The sequence below is a fragment of the Salvelinus sp. IW2-2015 genome, linkage group LG28, assembly GCF_002910315.2.
Source record: "Salvelinus sp. IW2-2015 linkage group LG28, ASM291031v2, whole genome shotgun sequence".
Lineage (NCBI taxonomy): Eukaryota > Metazoa > Chordata > Actinopteri > Salmoniformes > Salmonidae > Salvelinus > Salvelinus sp. IW2-2015.
In genome coordinates this window covers 29,357,367-29,377,053 of record NC_036868.1, presented here as the reverse complement: position 1 = coordinate 29,377,053, position 19,687 = coordinate 29,357,367, and the positions used below count along the sequence as shown (strand labels likewise).

Genomic DNA, 19,687 nt, shown 5'->3' with positions numbered 1-19,687 from the left:
ACCCCCTCTATGGAGGCCGTCCTTGACACAGCATGAGTGTCTTTCTGTGTTTCTCTGTTAGTTATATTGCGTTATAGGGATAAGGGAAGCATCACACGGAGAGCCGTCTGGTCTGTGGCTCTCTAATCTAACAGGTTGTCCTTTTGTTCTAGTCCTGTTATATTTTACACACAACACCGGACAGGTTTATTCCACTGTGTCTGTGGATTCTCCAGTTCAGATGGCTGGTTGTTCATCTGGTTATTATTGACAGATTGATCAGAATATTTGAAATCGTTGTATTGTTGTTGTCTTGTCACTGTGATAAAAGTGCATTAGAAAGTGTGGCACGACCCAACATAGTTACAATAAACGGCTTTGACTTGAAGTAGGCCTAAAGATGGCTTGTAATGGCTTGTAATGAATTCTCTTTTTATGTACAGTAGTACTATTTTCAAGTAGGACTTAGGGACAAGTGCACCTCTGGATCGGCACTCAGAGCTGGTTTTTCCACCGGACGCTGGAACACTATCTATTCAAATCCTATGGAAAACAAACAATTCGCTATCCGCTTTCATTCTTGGGAAAAGGGGAAAAGGGAATTTAGGTGGGTGTGGGATTTTTCTATCTTGGCAGCAGAGAACTGTTAACTCATGCAATGTTCCCACATATACGTCTGTATGTAAAATACCCTGTCCCCCATTCCATCAGTCATGCCATTGTTATTTAGTTTACATTCATTTGATTATAATATACCCCAGCTAGATATGGTAAACCCTAACCTTTGGGGTTTAACATACAGTATTGGAAAACACAGCCATATATCTCATGCATAAATGGTATCCCAGTGAACACATAGATACAGAATGACACAGCAGAACCAGCATGCCCCCATGAAGAGAGTCATACTGGGGAGACATGGTCATCATCCCTAGTTTGCCCGAAGGATGTGTGTGGGATCTGATGGGAAAACGTTTCCCTCCGCACAGCTATGGTTCCAGTCAACTTAATACTGTAAGTAGGAAGAGATCTTTGGATTGATCACACATCCAAATATGAATCTACTCCCTCCTCCTCCCCAACACACGTGCACTCTCTACCTCTCTTTTCAAATGACGGATGGCATCCCTTGAAGAATCGAATTGATTTGTCTCCCATGTTTTAATCTCAAATGTGATGAGACCAGATGCTGAGGTGTTGGGCGGTGGGGGGGATTTGCCTGCTCTGGATCTTTGGGAGACATTGTCCTGTGATGAGGATGCGCACAGGTCTGGCCAGCGGGGGGTGCACCCTCTGCTGTTTCCTGAAGTCCACGATCATCTCCTTTGTTTTGTTGACGTTGAGTGAGAGGTTGTTTTCCAGGCACCACATTCCCAGAGCCCTCACCTCCTCCCTGTAGGCTGTCTCATCATTGTTGGTATTCAAGCCTACTACTGTTGTGTCGTCTGCAAACTTGATGATTGAGTTGGAGACGTGCTTGGCCACGCAGTCATGGGTGAACAGGGAGTACAGGAGGGGGCTGAGCACGCATCCTTGTGGGGCCCCAGTGTTGACAATTAGCGGAGTGGAGGTGATGTTTCCTACCTTCACCACCTGGGGGCTGCCCGTCATGAAGTCCAGGACCCAGTTGCACAGGGCAGGGTTCAGACCCAGGGCCTCGAGCTTAATGATGAGCTTGGAGGGTACTATGGTGTTGAATGCTGAGCTATAGTCAATAAACAGCATTCTTACATAGGTATTCCTCTTGTTCAGATGGGATAGGACAGTGTGCAGAGCGATGGCGATTGCAACATCTGTGTATCTATTGGGGCGGTAAGCAAATTGAAGTGGGTCTAGGGTGACAGGTAAGGTAGAGGTGATATGATCCTTGACTAGTCTCTCAAAGCACTTCATGTGGTGAAGAGGTGAGTGCTACTGGGTGATAGTCATTTACCTTTGCCTTCTTGGGTACAGGAACAATGGTGGCCATCTTGAAGCATGTGGGGACAGCAGACGGGGATTGGGTTGATATTGAAGAAGTCCGTAAACACACCAGCCAGCTGGTTTGCGCATGCTTTGAGGACGCGGCTAGGGATGCCGTCTTTACCTGTGGCCTTGTGAGGGTTAACACGTTCAAATTTTTTACTCACGTCGGACACGGAGAAGCAGAGCCCACAGTCCTTGGTAGCGGGCCGCGTTGGTTGCACTGTGTTATCCTCAAAGKGTGTGAAGAATGTGTTTAGCCTGTCCGGAAGCAAGACGTCGGTCTCGGCGACGTGGCTGGTTTTCCTTTTATAGTCCATGATTGTCTGTTGTCCTTGCCACAAACGTCTCGTGTCTGAGCCGTTGAATTGCGACTCCATTTTGAGATATTCATCTTTAAGTAAAACACATACATTTACAACCAAACTCTAACGTAGTTTGGTCTACAACCAAACTCTAACGTATAACTGTTGGGATCAGCTGAAAACATGCCCTCTTTTCCAGCCATGTCTTTAATACATAAAATACATCAAATGCTGGTTGTCCAGTAGATTGGTCAGACCATCGTTGAATAATAAGAAGCACGGGCACTTCCTGTTTGAGTTTCTTCCTATAGGATGGGAGGAGCAAGATGGAGTCGTGGTTAGATTTGCCGAAAGGAGGACGGGGGAAGGCCTTGTAAGCATCCCGGAAGTTTGAATAGCAATGTTCGAGAGTCTTAGTAGAGCGAGTAGGACAGTCAATATGTTGATAGAATTTTGGCAGCCTAGTCCTCAGATTTGCTTTGTTAAAATCCCCAGATACAATAAATGCCGTCTCAGGATATGTGGTTTCCAGTTTGCATAAAGTCCAGTGAAGTTCTTTGAGGGCCGTTGAGGTTTCGGCTATAGATGGGATGTAAATGGCCGTGGCGATGACGGAGGAGAATTCTCTTGGGAGATAATATGGTCGCCGTTTAATTGTGAGGTATTCTAGGTCAGCTGAACAAAATGACTTGATTTCCTGTATGTTCCTAGAATTACACCATGAGTCGTTAATCATGAAACACCCCCCCGCCCCCCCCGCCCGCTTCCTGGAGAGATATTGATTCCTGTCTAAACGATGTACTGAGAATCCTGCTGGCTTTACTGACTCCTACAGAGTATTAAGAGAGAGCCATGTTTCCATGAAACAAAGTATGTTACGGGCCCTCCAGGACACCTACAGCACCCGGTGTCACAGGAAGGCCAAAAAGATCATCAAGGACAACGACCACCCGAGCCACTGCCTGTGCATCAAAGCTGAGACTGAGGACTGAAAAACAGCTTCTGTCTCAAGGCCATCAGACTGTTAAACAGCCATCACTAACATAGAGGCTGCTGCCTACATACAGACTTGAAATCATTGGCAACTTCAATAAATGGATCACTAGACACTTTAATAATGTGTTGTTGTGGAATTGCTAGATTACATGTTAGATATTGCTGCACTGTCAGAACTAGAAGCACAAGCATGTTGCTACACTCGCAATAACATCTGCTAACCATGTGTGTGACCAATTCAATTTGATTTGATTAATTAACATTTTCTTAGAAAGCCCTCTACCTTTCCACAATTCCTTTACTCATACATAAAGTATGAGAACAGCCATGTCTTGTTTGCGTTTGGTCCTGTGTACCCTGTTGTTTTAGGTTAAAGTGTATGTCATGTGCAAGGAAAGAGTCTTAAAATGATGCGAAACAGCTTCAGGCGTTCCATGCTTTTCTTAACTCTTGTTCTGAGCACCTGGGATTCGCTATGAAATCTGACACACGTCAAATCAGTTTCCTTGATCTTTTGATTTTGTGTGAGGATAATGTTCTATACACAGTTTGTTGAGGGCTAATTGCTGTCACCCGCTTCCATTGAAAAACATTTTGCCCTTCAGCCAATTCTGTTGAATCAAAAGAACTTTGATTCAGATTTCCACAGAAAGCTGTATAATGCCATAAGCAAACAGGAAAACGCTGTCCTTGATGTCAGTTGTCCTTGATGTCCTTTGTTTTAATGCATTGTTTGCTGTTTTCTTCTGTCTTTTCCTTTTTCTCTTTAGTTCTTCTCTTGGTTGTTGGTGCATTGGGGGTTCTTGGGGTGGGGAATGGAATTAATTGTATTTTTAATATTTTTCTTCCAGGTGGGGGGGACTGTGGGAGGGGTCTCCAATGGTTGAGGGACAACTATTGGGGAACTGTGGGGGATCTTGGAGGGTTCGGGTTTCACAAGATTGTGATCATGAAAAAGGAAACTATGACATATATTTTATATCACTATCATGCACACGCACCCTCACACATAAGGATGGCTCTGTTGCGGAAAGACTGATACATGTTTGATAGTGTCTTGATGCTGTATTGTTTGTCCTTCATGTTCTAATACTTTAATGTTACCCCTTCCTTTTGTTTTTTGTAATAAATAATTATAAAAAACAGGAAACCGCTCATCCAGAGGCGGCGCTCCTAGTGGCCGGGGACTTAATGCAGGGAAACTTAAATCTGTTTTATCTAATTTCTATCAACCTGTAAAATGTGCAACCAGAGGGAAATAAATTCTAGATCACCTGTACTCCACACACAGAGACYCGTACAAAGCTCTCCCTCGCCCTCCATTTGGCAAATCTGACCACAACTCTATCCTCCTGATTCCTGCTTACAAGCAAAAACTAAAGCAGAAAGCACCAGTGACTCGGTCAGTAAAGAAGTGGGTTTGGCGACGAGTTTTGGTGTGTGTCGGGGCACGTCTAAAGGACAAACAATTCATAACTCAGTAGGGTCATGCTGTTGTGTGGTGTGTAGGGGCATGGCGGATTTGTCCTTCTCCCGCCTTCCTTCCCTACCTCTCTCCCTCCATCCACTGTAAAATCTCTGGGATTTACTGTATTGATCAATCCCTGAGGGATCGTCAGTGTAAATCCTGCAGCCTTGGGAAGTGTACAGAGGGATGGGGAGACTTCCACACTACAGAATAGCTGACTGTGGTTATTCTTTTTGCTGAGCGATGGAAATGGATAGCGTACACGTACAGCTCCTCTCTGAAAGAATATCTTATCTGTCTACGGCTGGTATACAGTAGACATGGCTGGGGGGGTTGATACTGTCTCTGTTTGGATATGAACATATGACAGCTTTTTAAAATATTTTGGGGGGGGGATGGAGGCGGGGGTAGATCAGCTTTAATATATTGCAGATAGATTGTGGGTTCTATCAATGCAATTGTTTGCATAATTTTCTATCCCCACTTTTTATTGTATTTTTAAAATATATTTTCCTGCTTTATTATTTTCCCATAACACTACCCCTCCCCCCACCTAATTGGAGTAAACTAATGGATCAGCTAATGGATCAATATCTAGACTTCTACTTCCAACCTATACATTTTATGAGCACGGTACATTTTACGTTAGTTATCCCTCTTTTRCTTTAGTCCCACCCTTCTGCCTTCTATCTCTGAAAAGTTTAGATTTTTGCCATATATTTTTAAACTGCGCTGTGATGTTTCACAAAAGTTCTGAACCAATCTCAAATCAAATCAAAGTGTATTAGTCACGTGCGCCGAATACAACAGGTGTAGACCTCACAGTGAAATGCTTACTTACAGGCTCTAACCAACAGTGCAGTTTCTAAGTAAAACATAAAAAGTATTAGGTGAGCAATAGGTAAGTAAAGAAATAAAAACAACAGTAAAAAGACAGTGAAAAATAACAGAATCGAGGCTATAACAGTAGATTGAGGTAGTATGTACATGTAGATATGGTTAAAGTGACTATGCATATATGATGAACAGAGAGTAGCAGTAGCGTAAAAGAGGGGTTGGCGGGTGGTGGGTGCCGGGACACAATGCAGATAGCCCAGGTAGCCAATGTGCGGGGGCACCGGTTGGTCGGACTAATTGAGGTAGTATGTACATGAATGTATAGTTTAAGTGACTATGCATATATGATAAACAGAGAGTAGCAGCAGAAAGAGGGGTGAGGGGTTGGGGGAGGGGGGGCCACACAATGCAAATAGTCCGGGTAGCCAGTTGATTACCTGCTCAGGTGTCTTATGGCTTGGGGGTAAAAACTGTTGAGAAGCCTTTTGGTCCGGTACCGCTTGCCATGTGGTAGTAGAGAGAAGAGAGAACAGTCTATGACTGGGGTGCCTGGGGTCTGTGGCAATTTTTAGGGCCTTCCTCTGACACTGCCTGGTGTAGAGGTCCTGGATGGCAGGCAGCTTAGCCCCAGTGATGTACTGGGCCGTACGCACTACCCTCTGTAGTGCCTCGCGTTCTGAGGCCGAGCAGTTTCCGTACCAGGCAGTGATGCAACCGGTCAGGATGCTCTCAATGTTGCAGCTTAGAACCTTTTGAGGATCTGAGGACCCATGCCAAATCTTTTTAGTTTCCTGAGGGGGAATAGGCTTTGTCGTGACCTTCTCACGACTGTCTTGAAGTGTTTGGACCATTCTAGTTTGTTGGTGATGTGGACACCAAGGAACTTGAAGCTCTCAACCTGCTCCACTACAGCCCCTTCCATGAGAATGGGGGCATGCTCGGTCCTCCTTTTCCTGTAGTCCACAATCATCTCTTTAGTCTTGGTTACGTTGAGGGACATGTTGTTATTCTGGCACCATCCGGCCAGGTCTCTGACCTCCTCCCTATAGGCTGTCTCGTCGTTGTCGGTGATCAGGCCTACCACTGTGGTTGTCTGCAAACTTAATGATGGTGTTGAAGTCGTGCTGGCCACGGCAGTCGTGGGTGAACAGGAGGGGGCTGAGCACGCACCTCTGAGGGGCTCCAGTGTTGAGGATCAGCGTGGCAGATGTTTGCTACCTACCCTCACCACCTGGGGCGGCCCTCAGGAAGTCCAGGATCCAGTTGCAGAGGGAGTTTAGTCCCAGGATCCTTAGCTTAGTAATGAGCTTTGAGTGTACTATGGAGTTGAACGCTGAGCTGTAGTCAATGAATAGCATTCTCACGTAGGTGTTCCTTTTGTCTAGGTGGGAAAGGGCAGTGTGGAGTGCAATAGAGTTGCATCACTGTGGATCTGTTTGGGAGGTTTGCAAATTGGTTGGGTCAGGGTTTCTGGGATAATGGTGTTGATGTAGCCTTTCAAAGCACTTCATGGCTACGTCTGTGAGTGCTACGGGTCAGTAGTAATTTTGGCAGGTTGCCTTCGTGTTCTTGGGCACAGGGACTATGGTGGTCTGCTTGAAACATGTTGGTATTACAGACTCAATCAGGGACATGTTGAAAATGTCAGTGAAGACACCTGCCTGTTGGTCAGCACATGGTCGGAGCACATGTCCTGGTAATCCGTCTGGCCCCGCAGCCTTGTGAATTTTGACCTGTTTAACCTCTCTGGGATATGTGGGATGGTAGCGTCCCACCTGGCCAACATCCAGTGAAAATGCAGAGCGCCAAATTCAAATAAATTACTATAGAAATGTAACTTTCATGAAATCACGCATTCAGTATACCAAATTAGGCTACACTTGTTGTGAATCCAGCCAGTGTCAGATTTCAAAAAGGCTTTACAGTGGAGTTTGTTGGTATACATATTATGTATGTGGAGATATGAAAGAAGAAAGTACTATTCCCGAATATGCTGTTACTTGAGATTGGCGCTGCATGACAAGAACCAAGTAAACAAAAGGTAAAAAGAAAGGATATTATCAGCACAAAATGAAGTCAAGAGTGATGGAAAATGCCAACTAATGGCCCACTATCATATACACTGATAAAATATTGTATCATATACACTGATAAATATTGTATCATGTGTGAAAGGCATTACAAGTTTGAATTCCACCAGGTAGAAAGAGAAGAGGTGGAAAGGATGCTGCTATCTCTTTCTGATGATAGGTCAAATCAAATTTTATTGGTCACATACACTTATACACTGAGATTTAGCAGATGTTATTGCGGGTGTAGCGAAATGCTTGTGTTCCTAGCTCCAACAGTGCAGTAGTATCTAACAATACACACACATCTAAAASTAAAGAATGGAATTAAGAAATATATAAATATTAGGACGAGCAATGTCGTAGTGGCATTGACTAAAAGACAGTAAAATAGACTACGTGACCGACCGGCTCAAATCGGTCTTATGTAGCAAATTTAGAWATYMTMTTTTTTTTTACATTGTATAAAAGTAGAGACTCAGAGCTACAAAATGGTATATCATACACTGCATTTGAGGAACAATGGGAAAGTAATTCTGATTTGACAGTTGATAAACTTGTAAACTCACTCTTTAGAAAATTGCCTTTGAATCTTTTGGTACCTACTGGAGAGCTCTCCTTTGTCTACACCCATTCAGGATTGTTCACACACTCTTAAGCCAGCCCCACCCTTATCTTTAAGGATTCACATGTAAGGTCATGTGCTAAACAGTGAGTAGCGTAGTAAAGAGTAATACTAGAAGTGGTAAAGGTAGTAGCCTACAAGGAAAAATTCCAGGTAAACAAGAAAGTATCCAGATAAAAAATATTGTATAGATATTAGATGATGCTTACCAAGACACACTTGTCTAAATTGATGTGTCATGTGAAAGAAATGCTTTAACCTCCAGCCACATATTGCCAAGTGGATGGGTCTCTACAGAAGGTGTAAACAGTACAGCCAAATGGTTACTTGCATAGTAGCAATATCAGAAACTGATAGTGTCAATATAAATAAAATAATATACAGTATGTACAAGAACAATATCAATAACAATAACAGTGACAGATGAGGTAGTTATTTGCATACAATCAGGGGTAAGGTAGCTGAGCAGCAGGAACAATTAAATTGTAGCAGCAACATATGGGACTACTGTTTCTCTCCTGCCCTTGACTTTGGGGCAGGGCATGTGATGTCCATAGCCTCTTCATCGCAAAACTCCCTGATCTTCTCAAAAACATAAGTTTGTCTAGCTATGTCCAGTCCAGATGGTGCTTGTACCGAAGAGAAATCTCTTGGCAGGTAATACGGTATTCTAGGTCAGGTGAACAAAAGGACGTACGTTTCTGTACGTTATCACAATCACACCATGAGTAGTTAATCATGAAATATACACCACCGCCGGTCTTATTCCCGGAGTTCTTTATTCCTGTCTGTGCGATGTACTGAGAACCCAGCTGGCTGTGTGAACAGGGACAGTATATRCAGAGAGAGCAATGATTCTGTGAAACAGAGTATGTTACAGTCCCTGATGTCTCTCTGGAAGGAGATCCTCGCCCTGAGCTCGTCCACTTTATATTACCAGAGACTGAACATTAGCGAACAAAGGATCCAATTCGTTAAAGTCATATTCCTGGTCGTAATGCTGGTAAGTTACCCGCTACTCTGATATCCAAAAGTTCTTTACGGCTGGATGTCATAACACAAAACAACATTCTGAGCTAATAATGTAAGAAAGCAAAATATTGCAACGTTGCTTAGGAGCTAGAAGCAAAGCTGCCATGTCTGTCGGCGCCATCTTGCATCCCAGGTACAGATAATCTTGACGGCAAATTGCTTATAGTTACAACCAACCACATATTCACCKCAATTTTAATTGGTGCTTGGTGAGTGGGATGTGCCCAGAAATCTGGAAAGAGATCAAAGGTCATTCCACTACCTAAGAAAAACAAATGTGCCTTCACAGCGTGCTGCCTGTGTTAAGATGTGTTAGGATTCGGCATGGGCCTTCAGATCCTCAAAAAGTTCTATAGCTGCACCATTGAGAGCATCTTGAATGGCTGCACCACCGCTAATTGAGGGCCTGATGATTAGTTGACAAGTTGAATCAGGTGTGCTTCAATAAAACTGTGTACTGTTGGGGGTACTCGAGGACCAGAGTTGGGAAGCACTGGCCTAAAGTATGATGGCATTAGCATTATGGACATTTGCAATGCACACTGTTTATATACTTTTTAGCTTATGTGTTCTCAATTTAAAAACGGTAACAGTAGAAAACAAACTCAGCAAAAAAAGAAACYTCCTCTCACTGMCAACTGCGTTTATTTTCAGCAAACTTAACATGTGTAAATATTTGTTTTAACATAACACGATTCAACAACTGAGACAAACTGAACAAGTTCCACAGACATGTGACTAACAGAAATGGAATAATGTGTCTGAACAAAGGGGGAGTCAAAATCAAAAGTAACAGTCAGTATCTGGTGTGGCCACCAGCTGCATTAAGTACTACAGTGCATCTCCTCCTCATTGACTGCACCAGATTTGCCAGTTCTTGCTGTGAGAGGTTACCCCACTCTTCCACCAAGGCACCTGCAAGTCCCTGGACATTTCTGGGGGGGAATGGCCCTAGCCCTCCGATCCAACAGGTTCCAGGCGTGCGCAATGGGATTGAGATCCAGGCTCTTCGCTGGCCATGGCAGAACACTGATATTCCTGTGTTCACGCACAGAACGAGCAGTATGGCTGGTGGCATTGTCATGCTGGAGGGTTATGTCAGGATGAACCCGCAGGAAGGGTACCACATGAGGGAGGAGGATGTCTTTCCTGTAATGCACAGCATTGAGATAGCCTGCAATGACAACAAGCTCAGTCCGATGATGCTGTGAAACACCGCCCCAGACCATGACGGACCCTCCACCTTCAAATTGATCCCGCTCCAGAGTACAGACCTCGGAGTAACGCTCATTCCTTCAACGTTATACTCGAATCCGACCATCACCCCTGGTGAGACAAAACCGSGACTCGTCAGTGAAGAGCATTTTTTGCCAGTCCTGTCTGGTCCAGCGACGGTGGGTTTYTGCCCATGGGCGACGTTGTTGCCAGTGATGTCTGGTGAGGACCTGCCTTACAACAGGKCTATCAGCCCTCAWTTCAGCCTCTCTCAGCCTATTGCGGACAGTRTGAGCACTGATGGAGGGATTGTGCGTTCCTGGTGTAACTCGGGCAGTAGTTGTTGCKATCCTGTACCTGTCCCGCAGGTGTGATGTTCGGCTGTACCGATCCTGTGCAGGTGTTGTTACACGTGATCTGCCACTGRGAGGACGATCAGCTGTCCGTCCTGTCTCCCTGTAGCTCTGTCTTAGGCGTCTCACAGTACGGACATTGCAATCTATTGCCCTGGTCACATCTGCAGTCCTCTTGCCTCCTTGCAGCATGCCTAAGACACGTTCACGCAGATCTTTCTTTTGCTGTTTTTCCAGATTCAGTAGAAAGGCCTCTTTAGTGTCCTAAGTTTTCTTAACTGTGACCTTAATTGCCTACCGTCTGTAAGCTGTTAATGTCTTAAGACCGTTCCACAGGTGCATGTTCGTTAATTGTTTATGGTTCAATTGACAAGCATGTGAAACAGTGTTTAAACCCTTTACAATGAAGATCTGTGAAGTTATTTGGATTTTTACGAATTATCTTTGAAAGACAGGGTCCTGAAAAAGGGACGTTTCTTTTTTTGCTGAGTTTAGATATACCGTGCATTTTCAAAGTATTCAGACTCCTTGACTTTTTCCACATGTTGTTGCGTTACAGCCTTATTCTAAAATGTATTATATTAGTGTTTCTCCTCGTCAATCTACACATAATACACCATAAGGACGAAGCGAAAACAGGTTTACATTTTGTTTTTTTTGCAGATGTATTAAAAACAGAAGTACCTTATTTACACAAGTATTCAGACCATATGCTATGAGATCTCAGGTGCATTCTGTTTCCACTGATCATCCTTGAGATGTTTCTGTAACTTGATCCACCTGTGGTAAATTCTATTGATTGGACATGATTTGGAAAGGCACACACCTGTCTGTATAAGGTCCCACAGTTGACAGTGRATGTCAGAGCAAAAACCAAGCCATGGCTTGGACAAAAAGATCTGTCCGTAGAGCGCCGAGACAGGATTGTGTCGAGGCACAGGTATTATTATTGCACTGTTTTAAGTCTGAGACGGCACTTGCCCTTGTGCCCCCTATGGGCATGACACCTCTGAGAGGTGTGTAGCTACTTTGTTATGAATTTGACATTATATGTCATTGTTGGATGGAGGAATATTATTATGATACATGTTTATTTTAAAACCTTGATGAAAACCATTAGTTTTTGTTCTGCTCTCTTGACAAGACATCCAATTTGTGGATTGAATACTGTGCAGATGCTGTGCTTTACTGATGAGTATCTCTGCTGTGTTGTTGGAGTTATCTTTCAGTGCTCTCTCTCTCCTCTCCTCTCCCCCCCTTCTTCTTCATCAGCTCCAGCAGAAGAATGGACAGATCTCCATCTCCAGTCTGAATGGGAAGGCAGATGAACAGACAGAGCTCAATGGCCACTCAGAGGACAACACCCTGGCAGAGGAAGGTTAGAGAGACAGTTGTTTATTTATCTATGTGATTGGGATTGTCTGTGAGCTTGTGTTTATGTATGGATGTGTCTGTTTGAGTTTGTCCCTGATCGTATGTGTGCATTCGATGTGCAGGTGGGTGGGGTGTGTGTGAGAGAGAGTGTGTGTGTGTGAGTGTGGTATGGCCCCTGACTGACACAAAATACAATGTTACCCATGTTCAGCCTCTGGCCCTTCGTGTGTGTGTCTGTGTGATCTGTAGATCCCTGCAACTTTGTCCTGGGATATAAACATTGGGTTGTTATTTTACCGGAAATGCACAAGGTCCTTTAATCAGACAATTAATCCACAGATAAAAGGGTAAACCGAGTTTGTTTCTAGTAATCTCTCCTCCTTCAGGATTCTTCTTCTTCTTTGGACTTTATATGGCGGTTGGCAACCAACTTTAAGATGCATTACCAACTGGACTGGAGTGTGGACCTCAGTTCATCTTTCTATCACCCACGTGGGTATATGCTCCTAAAAACCAATGAGGAGATGGGAGAGGCYGGACTTGCAGTGCGTCAAGCGTCACAAATAGAACCAAGTTCTATTTTAGCGCCTGGCTAKGCAGACACTTGTTGACGCGRTAGCAGAGCGGTGCAATGATTGAATAACATGTGTACATTTATTTTGCAACCCTCGCGCACGCGAGCCATGTGGTCAGCATGTCACACACTCACATAGCCAACACACATCTGGACTGCATGGAGGCTCAGTTGTTCTAGGTAATCTGGTGTAAGACTGTGTGTAGACACCTGCCCATTCACTTGAACTAGCCTGAAAGTAATTTGTTTGTGGTCTTAAATAAAGCCAGGTAGAATTCCTTACGACCCTGCCCACTCTGTGTATGTGTGTTTGTTTATTTACGTTAAGGTTCCTAACAGGGTCTCCGTCTATCTGGGAGGGCTGCACGGGCACTTCCCTCCCTAAATATTTAGCAGGCAATGACCTGACTCGAACAAAAGTGACCCTCGCCGTTTAATAACTCTGTTCTGCCAGGGGAAGGAGTAACTCTATACTACTTTAAACAGAGAGATATGTCACATACCACACTGTCAAAAAGCCTATTTAATGAAGTGATGGACTGTATGTAGAGAATGATCTGGTGAGATTAGACAGTACAGTARATTAGGAAAGTATTCAGACCCCTTCACTTTTTCCACATTTTGTTACGTTACAGCCTTATTCTAGAATGGATTAAATYAAATAAAAAATCCCRATCAATCTACATACAATACCCCATAATAAATGTCTTCAAATTTTAAAACAGAAATACCTTATTTACATAAGTATTCAGACCCTTTGCTCTGAGACTCGAAATTGAGCTCAGGTGCATCCTGTTTCCATTGATCATCCTTGAGATGTTTCTACAACTTGGAGTAAATTCAATTGATTGACAAAACGATGATGGCGATGAGTCGATGATGGCTCCYAAAGCCTTTTGGAGTGGGTCTGTGGACTTTTCCATGTTAATATTAAAGTCACCAAAAATGTGAATATTATCTGCCATGACTACAAGGTCCGATAGGAATTCAGGGAACTCCGTGAGGAACGCTGTATATGGCCCAGGAGGCCTGTAAACAGTAGCTATAAAAAGTGATTGAGTWGGCTGCATAGATTTCATGACTAGAAGCTCAAAAGACGAAAACGTAGTTTTTGGGGGGTAAATTGAAATTTGCTATRATAAATGTTAGCAACACCTCTGCCTTTGCGGGATATGCGGGGGATATGGTCACCTGTGTAATCAGGAGGTGAGGCCTCATTTAACACAGTAAATTCATCAGGCTTAAGCCATGTTTCAGTCAGGCCAATCACATCAAGATTATGATKATTTATTAGTTCATTGACCATAACTGCCTTGGAAGTGAGGGATCTAACATTAAGTAGCCCTATTTTGAGATGTYAGGTATCACAATCTCTTTCAATAATGGCAGGACTGGAGGAGGTCTTTATTCCAGTGAGATTGCTAAGGTGAACACCGCCATGTTTAGTTTTGCCCAACCTAYGTCGAGYCACAGACACGGTCTCAATGGGGATAGGTGAGCTGACTACACTGACTGTGCTAATGGCAGACTCCACTAAGCTGGCAGGCTGGCTAACAGCCTGCTGCCTGGCCTGCACCCTATTTCATTGTGGAGCTAGGGGAGTTAAAGCCCTGCRTATGTTCGTAGATCAGATGAGAGCACCCCTCCAGCTAGGATGGAGTCCGTCACTCCTCAACAGGCCAGGCTTGGTCATGTTTGTGGGTGAGTCCCAGAAAGAGGGCCAATTATCTACAAATTCTATCCTTTGGGAGGGGCAGAAAACAGTTTTCAACCAGCGATTGAGTTGTGAGACTCTGCTGTAGAGCTCATCACTCCCCCTAACTGGGGGGGGRGCCAGAGACAATTACTCGATGCCGACACATCTTTCTAGCTGATTTACACGTTGAAGCTATGTTGCGCTTGGTAACCTCTGACTGTTTCATCCTAACATCGTTGGTGGATAACAATATCCCTATACTCTCTACACCTGCCAGTTTTAGCTTTAGCCAGCACCATCTTCAGATTAGCATTAACGTCGGTAGCCCTGCACCCTGGTAAACAGTGTATGATCGCTGGATGATTCGTTTTAAGTCTAATACTACGGGTAATGGAGTCGCCAATGACTAGGGTTTTCAATTTGTCAGAGCTAATGGTGGGAGGCTTCGGCGTCTCAGACCCCGTAACGGGAGGAGTAGAGACCAGAGAAGGCTCGGCCTCTGACTCCAACTCGCTGCTTAATGGAGAGAACCGTTTGAAAGTTTTTGTCAGCTGAATGAGTGACACCGGTTGAGCATTCCTACAGCATTTCCCTCCAGAAGCCATGAGAAATTTGTCCAGCTGCAGGGACTGTGCGAGGGGATMTATACTACTATCTGTACTTACTGGTGGCACTTACTTGCCTAACGATTGCATCTGAAGCTGGGCTTGAAGCACAGCTATCCTCGCCGTAAGGCGATCCTTCTCCTGTATATTATGAGTACAATGACTGCAATTAGAAGGCATCATGTTAATGTTACTACTTAGCTGCGGCTGGTGGAGGTCCTGACAAACCACGTCCAGATAAAGCGTCCGGAGTGAAAAAATTGAATGGAAAAAAAGTTGAGCGAGGGAAAAACAAAAAAATATAAACGTAATTAAAAAGTAAAAAACGTCAAGTTGTCAGGTAGCAAAGTAAGGTTAGCAACAAAACGCACAGCAGCACCTAAACAAGTCTGCAAATTGTGACCGGAAGTGACACACACTAACAGTCTGTTGAGGTTGGTGTAACTCCAGAGATGTGCCTGACAATTATATTTTTGTTCAGTGTATATATACACACTGTGTACAAAACATTAAGAATAAATAAATGATAAATATATGTTTCCGTTGTTTTCATAAAATTAACACAGTGACTTATTACACATCAGTGATTTCAAATGTTTTATTATAAAGACTGCATGGGGGCTTTAACTTAAGGCCTGTTTTTTTATGCTGGAGATACATGAGGCGTCACTGGTATAAAACTTGGTGGTGCCGAGATATCTATATTTTGGGGATATACGGTTCAGTAATTACTTGCCATTGCTTTAGCTGTGGTTATGTAATATCTATTTCATGTTTGTTATAGAAATGCTATGAAAATGCGATAGGCTTAGGCTTACTGTAATGAAATGTTCATGATATTGAGGCTTTCCCTCAGTAAATACAACACACATCGTCGTTCCAAGTCGGGTTGAACCCACAGTCTTAGTGTTTCGGCAACATATTCCAACCAACACAGTCATCTATGCTACACTTCATTACACTAAGCTCTGTCCAATCCATCTGTGCGGGAGTGTGTGCCAGTATGTATGGAAGTCGAGGAATGTGACGGTGATGATGACTCACACAGAGAGAACGCACTGGTCCATACAGGGGGAAAGGAACACGCCCCATCCGAAGTATTCTTCGCCTCTCCAGACATAGTAACATTCCTCTCTCCCTGACTCACTGTCAACTCAGCATAATATTACTACTATAATACCATATTAATACAGTTCAATTAGGTTGCTGAGAGAAATACAGACTTCCTAATTAGTCACTGTTATAATAGAGAGCCTCAGTGGTGTCATCAAAGCCACATTCTTGGTGAATTAATGTTGGCGCCACTGATTTAATAAGTGGGTATAGCTGTGTGTGAACTCTAGTTAAGCTATCCAATGTTAACCTTATTCATTCAGAGACTCTTCTTTAACTACATGTTCAATACGGGCATGTTTTATGTTGTACATTCATCTCCAGACGTATGCTTATGACATGTTAAAAAACTACTTTTACTTAACATGTGTTCAAGACACTTGTTTGCTCTTGTACTTCAGTTAAATTACTATAAGAGAAGTATTACAATAGTAAGCTGTGGATAAACAAAGCAGACTTTACTCTAATAGGATAAGACTTTTCTCTAGAACCTTCAGGCCATTTTCACTGTGAGAGGGGCTTTCCCTGTACTCCCAAATAGAGATATGTTTTAAGGGTCAGTGTCCCCTTGGCGTTCCTCTCACCRCTCACCKCTCTCGGATGAGAACCATGAAGCCTTTATTTCATTTAATTTCTTCCGCAAATGAACACATTTAAAGACATGACTAACAGGAAGTGTTGAGTGTTGTGAAAAGAAGATGCRTTGTGTTTCATTGAGTTGGACTTTTTCACAGGCTTCTACTTGACTATGTGTGTATTTTGCCCTGCAGCAACTCTTCTGTTCCTCTGATAACTTCGGAGGTCTGTGTGTGTAGTTTTGCATTATGAGGCTCCATCTCAGAACACTCTGTGTGTGGGGGGATCCATCCAGACAGTACTCGATTAGAGACGTTAGCACCCATTTGAGAAAAATTCTTGGAAGTGTAGGAATCAAGAATAAAGGCTATTTGTGGTTCTGGTGTCTTAAGTTGCATTAAMGCTCATTGACTCCATACTACTTCCTTCCATTGCTAATATAGTCATATTTCTTTGCAAGGAACTCCAAAGAGTTTGAAGTCTCCACACTGCCTCAGCGGAGTGACTCTGGAAACATCCCTTCATGACTGGTGACATTCYCCATATGATATATGGAGCAGTGAGCTGTCACCTCTCCAGAAAAAGGGAGTGAGTGAAGAGAGAGGGGTTTCAGACTGATTTCCATTTMCTTTTCTAAAGTCTGGTGGAACTGTATTTGAAGGACACGGGAGGACAGAGTGAATAGGAGAGAAAGGGGTGAGGYGTAGTGTAGAAAGACCCCCTCCCAAAGAGATCTGGCATTACCCAGAGCTAAACCACCCTATACCTCTCTCCCCCATGCACCCTTGACCCAAGCATTACTTCCATGCTGCTTGAGTTCCGAACACACACAATGAGGTGGGGAGGAAGGGGTTTTGMGGGTGTAAAAGGGGAGTGAGGAGAGGTTGGGTGTGGGGAGGGCTTACCTGAAAGATCTCTTTAACTGAAGGAATGTTTAAGGCTAACTATATGGTCACTGACCTAAATATTATTTTTACTCTTTTTATGTTTTGGCTGAAAAAGCATCATTGTTTGGTTTTCCTAACTTTGTGGGAATTTCTCAAAGATAAAGAATGTGCTTTGGTAGTTTGCAAATACCTGGAACTTGGGCTCGCTCATACTTATATAAATGGTATACTTATATAAATATATATGGTATTTTCCATGTATCGCTCATGATGTCATGAGTCTCCTGGTCGTGGCCAGCTGCGACACAGCCCGGTATTGAACCAGGATCTGTAGTGATGCATTGCCTTAGGCCGCTGCGCCACTGGGGAGACCCGTAACATACCATTTAACCTAAAGTAGCAGACGTTAAAGAAATGGCTGAAACTAGATCTCCTACATACTGGTCTTGATGAGAAGAAATAAAAACTGTTGGGGCATTACCTTCTGCACTGTTCAACCAATCCAGTAAATGCGGAGGAGGAGTTAGATGGAGTGTCACCTTGTTAACGTCCAAAAGCGGATGCCCTCTTTCCAATTCCCCTGAAAGCCGGAACATCTGGTTGTTGGGGATTCGGCAGAGGCTGCATACCATTAGATCAGATTGGTGAGTAGCACTTGGATAATTCCTAGGGAGCATCTTCCCATCTCACTGATGTAACTCTACTACAGTTGTAGCCAAGACCATTCATGGTATACACCACTCTAGCCCTGCCAGCCCTGCTTTCCTGAACCTTTTACATCCTATTGATAATTTAGGGCTCTATTCAATCTGTATCGCTGAAGTGTTACAGATGGCGAGCTAGAAAAGGTAACATAACGTGGGGACATTGCCTTTAAATGTCAATCACGCTGTAATGCTAAACTTCCACGATACAAATTGAATAGTTAAGAAATGTGTTTATTGTAATTTAGAAAACAAAGCCACGGCATGATAGTCCTGATAATCTGCTGATTTCATGATGACTTGCGCACTTTCAAACCCCCAGTAACGGAGATAGCAAAGCAACCTATAGCATTATTGAACCTCCCCATGTTTGATTGTAGGGAGGGTTTTCTTTTCATTGAATGCTTCTTTTGGTCGTGGTAAAGCTGATCTGTATTGCCAAAGAGCTCTACTTTTGTTTCACTGGTCCACATAACATTTCCCCCGGGATTTAGGCTTGTTTACGTGGGTCTTTGAGAAGTTAGATAAAGCTAGCTTGTGTCTCTTTCAGCAGTGGGGTCTCCCTACGTTTACCAACAACCAAATGAAGCATTCAAAGAAAATAACACCCTCCCTACAATCAAACATGTGGGAGGTTCGATAATGCTGTGGGGTTGCTTTGCCCGACTCTTGAATGTGTGTAAAACATAATGAAATCGACAGATTATCAATGTGTTTTGGAGTGCAATGTTCAACCTAACGTCCAAAAATTGTCTCTCTGTTGAAGGTTGTGGGTCTTCCAGCAAGACAACAACCCCAAACACACATCAAAAGCACCTTGGAATGGTTAATCAAAAATGCTGGAGTAGCCAGCAAAAAGTCCAGACCTAAATCACACCCATAACCTATGTGAAGAGCTGAAAACAGCAGGTGGTGGAGCAGGTGGGCCGAATTTCCTAGTAGAGAGGTGCAGCAAGGTCATTGATGTCTACAAGAAGCATTTGTTTGCAGTTAACTTGTCCAAAGGCTGTGAAACCAAGTACAAGATACGGGATGCCAATCATTTTGTCCATTCCATTTGTCTTTATTTTCTAAATTAAAAGTGTAAGTTTACAATCTAAAACATTTAATTGGTTCTGCAATGTTGAAAATCCTATAACAAGGTGTGTGTGTGTGCGTGCATATATATATACACACACACACAGACAGTCGTGGCCAAAAGTTTTGAGAATGACACAAATATTAATTTCCACAAAGTCTGCTGCTTCAGTAGAATACTGAAGTATAAGTACAAGCATTTCATAAGTGTCAAAGGCTTTTATTGACAATTACATGAAG

General features: G+C 43.4%; 1 protein-coding gene across 2 annotated transcripts in view; it reads left to right on the top strand.

Annotated features, from left to right (window-relative positions):
- The window catches only part of LOC111954607 (A-kinase anchor protein 12-like), a 51,898-nt gene that overhangs the window by 10,979 nt on the left and 21,232 nt on the right, over positions 1 to 19,687 (top strand). For both annotated transcript variants that reach the window (XM_023974473.2, XM_023974474.2), the window contains exon 2: positions 12,114 to 12,219. In XM_023974473.2, coding sequence (XP_023830241.1) covers positions 12,114 to 12,219 — 106 coding nt within the window. The remainder of the gene's footprint in view (positions 1 to 12,113; positions 12,220 to 19,687) is intronic.